General features: G+C 47.4%; 1 protein-coding gene across 1 annotated transcript in view; it reads right to left on the bottom strand.

The window, feature by feature from the left end:
* Nucleotides 1-7,297, bottom strand: part of CCN6 (cellular communication network factor 6) — a 17,162-nt gene extending 9,865 nt beyond the window's left edge. The window contains exons 1-2 of the mRNA XM_077780046.1: nucleotides 7,250-7,297; nucleotides 202-458 (exon numbers count right to left, since the gene is read on the bottom strand). Coding sequence (XP_077636172.1) covers nucleotides 202-458; nucleotides 7,250-7,297 — 305 coding nt within the window. The remainder of the gene's footprint in view (nucleotides 1-201; nucleotides 459-7,249) is intronic.
* Nucleotides 7,298-7,631: the final 334 nt, after the last annotated feature.

The following is a 7,631-nucleotide window of genomic DNA, read 5'->3' as shown; positions in this document are numbered from 1 at the left end:
TCCGCGGCCGCGCCCCCGCCGCGTCTGCAGGCCTCCCCTCAGGCGGCGCCGCCGAGGGCCCGGCGCCCGCGGCCCCGCGGCACAACTGCACCGGGTAACACAGGCGCCGTTAGAAGCCGTCCCTCAACCCAAGTTCAGAGATTTCTAGAAACAGAAGGCTTCCCCTGAACTGGCAGAGTACAGCGTGGAGAGTTGGAGTACCCATCGGGAACCGTCCCCATCCCCCTCTCCGTAAACTCTCTCCACTCGGCTTCCCACACATCACTCTTGCTTCTTCCCCCTCCCTCCTCACTCAGGGCTCCGGCTCCTTCTGCTCCGCCGCTTTCTTCGCTCTGCGCCTCTAACCGGAGCCCCCTGAGGCGAACGCGTCGGAAGGCTCCTGCCTCACTGAACCGCCTGTCCCCCACCAGCCCTGTCCTCGGAGCCCAGACGCGAACTGCGCGTCTCCGCTCGGACGTCTGACAGGCACAGCGAGCTCAGCGTGACCGGAACGAGCTCCCGGTTTCCCTTCCAGTCTCCTCTTGCGTGCGCGTCCCTGCTGAACTCAGGCCAGTTTCACTTTTGCAGAATTATCTTGGGGTCAGGTCATTCTTGACTTTTCTCTCACATGTTCTATCCAATCCTGTCAGTAAATCCTGCTGGTTAGATCTTTAAAATGTCCCCAACTCCAATCATTTCTGAACACCCGCAAGCCACCATTATTTCTCACTTTAGATGTTGATAATAGTCTCCTAAAGGTTCTCTCCTGGGTTCCCCCTTTGTCTTCTAGATTCTCCACTCGGCACAATGGTTAAAATAAAATAAGCTACAGTGCCTATAGCTAACGGTACTGTATTATGTACTTAAAATTTGCTAAAACAGTAGATTCTGTGTTAAATGTTCTTACCCCACACACGCGCGCACACGCACACACACACACACACTAATAGAAGGGGCAGGAGAAAACTTTGAGAGGTGAAGGCTATGTTTAGGGCTTTGGTAGTGGTGATGTCTTAATGAGTATATACGTATCCTGGAGCTCATCAAATGGTATACATTTAATATATGTGTCTTTTTACAGTCATACTTTAATTCATGTCACTCCTTGCTTATAAGAGGTGGCTTCCTCATGGCTTCACATTTCAGCATAAAAGCCAAATGACCCTCTAAGGCCCTGCAACATCGGGTCCACACTGGCCTCCTCATTCTTTAAATACTCCAAGCACGCTGCTCCCGCAGGTATCTCTGCGGCTCACTCTTTCAGTTGCTAAGGTCTATGCTCAAATTGTGGCTCTTCCTGAGCACCTTTATAAAATAGCACCCTGCCCCAGCCATTTCCCCACAGACCTCCTTACCACCTATCTTATTTCTATATATTCTACTTTATTTTCTGAGTCATGCATCAAGAATGTGAGCCTGAAAAGGCGAGCTCTTTGCAGAGTGTCGTATTGCCTGTGATAAAATGTACGGGATGAAAGAAACTGGCACCTCCTCTGTGCCAAGTGCCTTGCACAACTGTCATTTAGCCTCCACGAGAAGAGTAGGGAGCAGCTGTTACCCACATGTGGTAGGCCCAAAAACTCTTCCTTCCAGATGCCCGTGTTCTAATCCCCAGAACCTGTCAATAGATTACCTTACAGAGCGAAGGGGATTTTGCAGAGGCAGTTGAAGGCCTTGAGATGAGAGTATCCTGGATTAACCAGGTGGACCCAATGTGACCACAAGTATCCTTCAACAGGAGAGAGGCAGGAATGTCAGAGGAGATGAGATGATAGAAGCAGAGGCAGGTGTGGTGTCACAGCTGAAAGGCGGTCATGAACCAGGAGTGCAGGAGCCTTTAAAAGCGGCAGAAAGCAGGGGCGCCTACTGGGTGGGTGTCAGACTCAGCTCAGCTCGTGATCTCACAGCTCGTGAGTTTGAGCCCCGCGTTGGGCTCTGTGCTGACAGCTCAGAGCCTGGAGCCTGCCTCTCTCTCGCTCTCTCTCTCTCTCTCTCGCTCTCTCTCTCTCTCTCTCGCTCTCTCTCTCTCTCTCTCTCTCTCTCTCTCTCTCTCTCCCACTCGTTCTGTCTCTCTCTCAAAAAAGAAGAAGAAGAAAGAAAAAAGCTGCAGAAAGCAGGGGCACCTGGGTGGCTCAGTTGGTTAAGCATCTGACTTTAGCTCAGGTCATGATTCTAAAAGCTCATGGGTTTGAGCCCCATGCAGGGCTCTGCACTGATAGGTTGGGGTCTGCTTGGGATTCTGTCTCCCTCTCTGTCTGCCCCTCCCCTGCTCACCTTCTCTCTCTCAAAATAAGTAAATAAACTTTTAAAAAAGCTGCAAAAGGCAAAGAACAGATTCTCCCCTAGACCCTCCAGAAGGAAGAGCCCTGCCGACACTTGATTTTTAGCCCCGTAAGACCCATTTTCACACTACAGACGGCCAGAACTGTGAAATAATTTTTGTTGTTTTAAGCCACTAAACTTGTGGTAATTAGTGACAGTAACAAGAGGAAACACCCCATTTCATAAACGAGGCCACTGAACCTCACATTGTTTCACCTGTCCTAGGTCATACATCAAGTGGTAGAAGGGGGAGTTAAACCAGACAGGCAGATTTCAGAGCATGAGCTCTCAGCCCCAACCTTCACTGTTGGTTCCTACCCTCGTCCAGGTCTCCCCACAAACCAGCTTTGATACTAAACCACCTAATCTCTGCAGCTGTCTCTCCTCTCCAGCCGAGGCCTCTCCCCCTAAGCTTACAACTCCTTAATTTCCACTGGGGACAGCCACTTTGATATCCCATAAGGATCTCGGTTTCTCCTTCCCAGCAACAGCCTGCTCCTCACCTTCTAGTTCTCTTTTTAGTGAATGGTGGGGCCAGCCGCTGAGTTCCCCAAGCCAGGAAGCTGAAAATGGACCTCACCTGCTCCCCTCCTTCATCCCGCACACCTGAAAGTTACTTCTAGGAAAGTCCAAGCTACTGGGCACAGCATTCAGGGCCCTCCTCATCTCTCGCAGTCCTAACATCTGTTAGGTTCTAGCAAGTTCAAGTGGCTGCAGTTCCCTACATATCCGATGCTGTTCCATCCGGCTCTAACATTCTTCACTGGCCCCCAGTCCTTCATCCAGCTCTGTTTAGGTATCGCCTTTTCCAGAAAACTTCTTCCAACTTCTCGCCTGCTCCCTTTTGCGTGTCCTTGTAGTGAAATTATCTGTGTAAGTGCCTGTCTTCTCCACCTGCTTAAAGCTACCCATCCTCGGGGACCTATGGTTCATTTGTGGTATGTTATTGGCAGCTAGCACTGTGCCTGGCAAGTAATTTCTGTAATTAATCCTCAATTTTTGTTTGATAGCCTGAAGGCACTTGCCCTGATCCAGAAATCCAAGCCTCTTTGCAACTCAAAACTCCTACACTTAAAAGTAGGAATTTGAAATTCCATTACAACCTCAGCCTTTTTTTTTTTTCCTTATCACTGATAAAGTGTGTTCCCCAGAGAAACGCTTTCTACTACAATTCAAGCTGAAGAGACCGTGTGAGGATAGACTTTGAGAATAAGCTGTGCTGGGATTCTGGAGGAGGTGGAGGGGACTGGAAATGCAAAAGTGGAGAAGGAAGTAGAAATAGCATCTACTTAATTTTTCCTTGGTTCAGCCGTGGTTACCGGGGCCTTCCTGCTGGATTCAGTGGCCTCCCAGCTGGGCTCCTGTTCATGGAAACTCCCTATTTTCCTCTTGCCCCCTCTAAGGTGTTTGACTTTTTTTTGATGTTTATTTATTTATTTTGGAGAGGGAGGGAGAGAGAGCACATGAGTGTGGTCAGTGTGGAGCCAGATGTGGAGCTCGATCCCATGAATCGTGAGATCATGACCTGAGCCGAAATCAAAAGTCGGATGGATGCTTAACCAACTGAGCGACCCAGGCGCCTCCTGTTTGACTCTTAATCCTCTCCTCTCCCCTGGCTTTCATGACACCAGACCCTCCCAGTTCTACCCCTGCCTCAACAGACTTTCTCACTCTCCTATGCAGACTCCTGTTACCCAGAATCTGACTTCCATTTGGACTAATTGGTGTTTCATGACCTTACTGTATTGCTTTTCTCACTCTGCCCAGTCTCTTGGCAATTTCATCTACCCCCTTGCCTTCCATTTCCACCCTGTGCAAGCTTCAACACTAAATCTCCATCCAGGAGTTCTCCACCAATCGCTAAAGCCACATAGCTGACCACCTACCCGACAGCCCCACTAGAATGTCCCATTCCCAAAACTCATCGCCCCTCCACCCCACCCCCCTTTGGATAGCTTCTCCAAAGTTTGGATTTAGGATGCCAGGCGTCATCCTGGTCATCGTTGTCTCCCATGCTTCCCATGGCCATTCAGTGACTCCTGCTTCTTGTCCGCCTATCCTAGAACTAGCCACTCCATTCCCTTTTGCGTGGCTACTGAGTACTACTGCCATAACTTCCCAACTGGCCTTCCTCCCTCAATGACCCCTCAAATGAATCTACCATATTTCTGCTGGAGGGCTCTCTTCAGAAAACCTATCTGATTCTACTGCCCCTCCCTTTAAAACAGATCAGTGGTTCCCTACTGATACAGCATATAGTCCAAAACTCTGAGCATGCTATCTACAGCCTGTGCTGGTTCATGCTGGAATTCCTCTCCAGCCTTTGCTTTCAATGCTCTCTCCTCCTGCACCCTACTGCTTACTAGACTCACCAGGTCACTTTCCTCCTCCATGCTTTTCCTCATATTGCCTCCTTTTAAGGAAATGCCTACTCCCCAGACTGCTCACCTGGGGACACCTGTTTTAATTTCCAGTCTTGAAGCATTTCTATATAATCTCTGAGGCCACAAGGTAACTGTTGAAAACCAAGGTAAAGAGAAAACCTTGAAATTGTACTGAGAAAAGAGAAGCATGACCTACAAGAGAATAACAATGAGATCTGACTTCCCATCCAAAGGAGACCAAGATACTCTTCAGTAGGTGCCTTGGATAAGCTGTGATACAGACAACGGAATATTATTCAGTACTAACAAGACATGAGCTGTCAATCCATGAAAAGACACATATTACAAAGTGAAAGAAGCCCATCTNAAAAAAAAATTTTTTTTAAACCTCATCTGAAAAGTCTACAGACAGTATGATTCCAACTATATGACATTCTGGAGAAGGGCAAAACTATGGAGACAGTAAAAAGATTGCTAGATGCCAGAGATTGGGGGAAGGGGTGGAGCACAGAGGATTTTTAAGGCAGCAATAATCCTCTTATGATACTCTAATGGTGGATACATGTCATTATACAGTTGTGCAAACTCGTAGGATGCACACTACCAAACACGAACCCCCCACGGTAAACTATGGGCTTTAGGTAATACTGATATATCTATGTAGGTTCATCACTTATAACCAATGCACCATTCTAGCGGAAGATGTTAATAAGGGGGGAGACCGTGCATTTATATGAAATGGTGGTATACAGGAAATCTCTTCACCTTCCTCTCAAATTTGCTGTGACCTTAAAGCTGCTCTGAAAAAAAAAATTAAGTCTTTTAAAAAAGGGAAGGGGGAGGAAGAGAAAACCCAATATGCTGAAAGGAAAAACAAAAAAACAACTGTCAACCTTGTATTCTAATTCCAGTGAAACCATTTTTCAAAAGGGAAGGTGAAATTACAGGCATTTCCAGTTAAACAAAAACAAATTGTTGTTGGCATACCTGCCTCACAAAAAATATCGAAGGAGGATCTTCGGTCTAATGAAAAAATACAATATTTAGTAATTCAGAAATACAGAAAGAAATGAAGAGTCCCAGAAAGAGCAAATACTTGGGAAGTATAAAGAACTAGGTTGGTTTTTTTTCTTCAGACATTTTGATTGTTTTCAAAACCAAAATCTTGGAACATCAAGAGTCTGTAGACTTCTTGCTGCAACAGAAAAGAAATGCAACGGAACTCTTGTGGTGCACCAAAATAGGCTCTTTTGGGGTTTTGACACCAGAGCTGAGGTTTGGCACAGCTCTGTGAGCTTAGGTGACTGTCATTTATTTGCTCTTTAAGCCTCAATCCTCCTCTGTAAAATGGGTTTCATAATAATCCACCTCATAAGGCTCTTTTGAGGATTAAGATAATGACTAAAGTACCTAGCACGGTGCTTGGCATGTAGTAGAGGTTCAGCAAGTGATAGGTATTATTCCTCAACAATTCATCACGGCAAAACTAAGCAAAATAACACTTTCCTGTTGCCGTCTCTTAACACCTCTCTGTGTTTTTGTTTATTTTGGACACAGCTCTGTCTGTCGGAGTACTGTTCAATCCACAACAACAACAATGGGCCTTTACTCAAGAAGGGAGACCGCTTCCGCTCACCTCCCTTGGGGAAACATGCGCCTCCACACAGCAGTGCAGATCAACCACACCACTGGTGTTCTTGTCAGCATTCTTCTACAGTCTTAAATCTCTCTGTGTACAATAGCACACATTTCAGTCTCGCGCTTCCTACAACACAACTGACCTCCCTACTCCGCTAACTCAGACACGTCCATGTTTCCTGAATCACCAGAAGGTTTCAAAAGCTCTGTCCTCTGTGCAAGCCGTAAACTCCACCGTGTAAATAAATCCCCATACCCAAGTCACCCTGTTTTCATCTTCTTAAAAAATACCAAGGCAACGAATTGCTCCTCTTAAATTTCCCTTTGGTCTGTTGCTTGAAACTATTTCAAAGTCTTCATGGACCACTTCCTTCTCAGGCAAAGTGAGAAACACATGAGTGGAGAAGAGACAAAGTAATAGAATGTTTTAAAAATAGAAATGTTTATCTGAAGTGCTCCTTTCAAACAAGGACAAGCTTAACTGAAGGAAGTGGTCGGAATCACTTTTTCCAGTGGCTCTCTGCACATCTCGCACACAGCCACGGAAAGTTGAGCCCCAGCCTGGAGCCCTGATGAAGGGGCAACTGTTCATTCCGGCTGCCTCCCGACTCCACGGTGTGTGTGTGTCGTACTCCACTAAAAAGTATACATTATTCAAGCCTGGGAGCCGTTCAAACATAGCGCAAGTAGGATTCGGTGCCATTTACCTGAAAGCGAGAGATGTTTTCCACTTCCTTCCCGAAGCTTCTAAACTAAAACCCAACTCTTATTTGGAGAGGAAAATGGCTTCCTGTTTGGCATGAAGTCTTTCCACAAGGAATTTATCCCCCCTCTTCCCCCATCTTCTTCCTTTTTAATTTCTGACCTGAAGAAATCTGAAACTGGGGTAGTCTCCTGAGGGGCAGCGCTGAGGAGAGGGAGCTTACCTGTGCCAGAGCGGCGCCGAGGAGTATGGAGAGCAGGAGCCCCCGCATGTTCCCCAGGAAGCAGCAGCAGGAGGATGGGAGGCGCCGGGCCCCACACAAAGCTGCCCTCTGTCTCCTCAGCAGGACACACACGCCTCCAGCCCCCACGCCACCGACCTTGTGCTCACACTCTCAGCCCGGCTTTAGCTCTCATGGATCTGCTTTAATACCCTGTTTTCTTTCCTGCTATGACTCTCCTCCTATTTACCTTCGCAAGGGTGTGGAGTGTGTCAGGAGGGTGTGAGCGCTCTCCTGGGGACTCAGAAGGGTAAGTCAGGTGGTAACTTTTCCTTGAGTAACTGTTTCACCAGTTCCCAGAGATCAGAGTCTGCCCTAGGGCTAA

This window comes from Crocuta crocuta, unplaced genomic scaffold, assembly GCF_008692635.1.
Source record: "Crocuta crocuta isolate KB4526 unplaced genomic scaffold, BGI_CrCroc_1.0 scaffold147, whole genome shotgun sequence".
Taxonomy (NCBI): Eukaryota; Metazoa; Chordata; class Mammalia; order Carnivora; family Hyaenidae; genus Crocuta; species Crocuta crocuta.
This window is presented reverse-complemented; position numbering and strand designations above follow the sequence as displayed.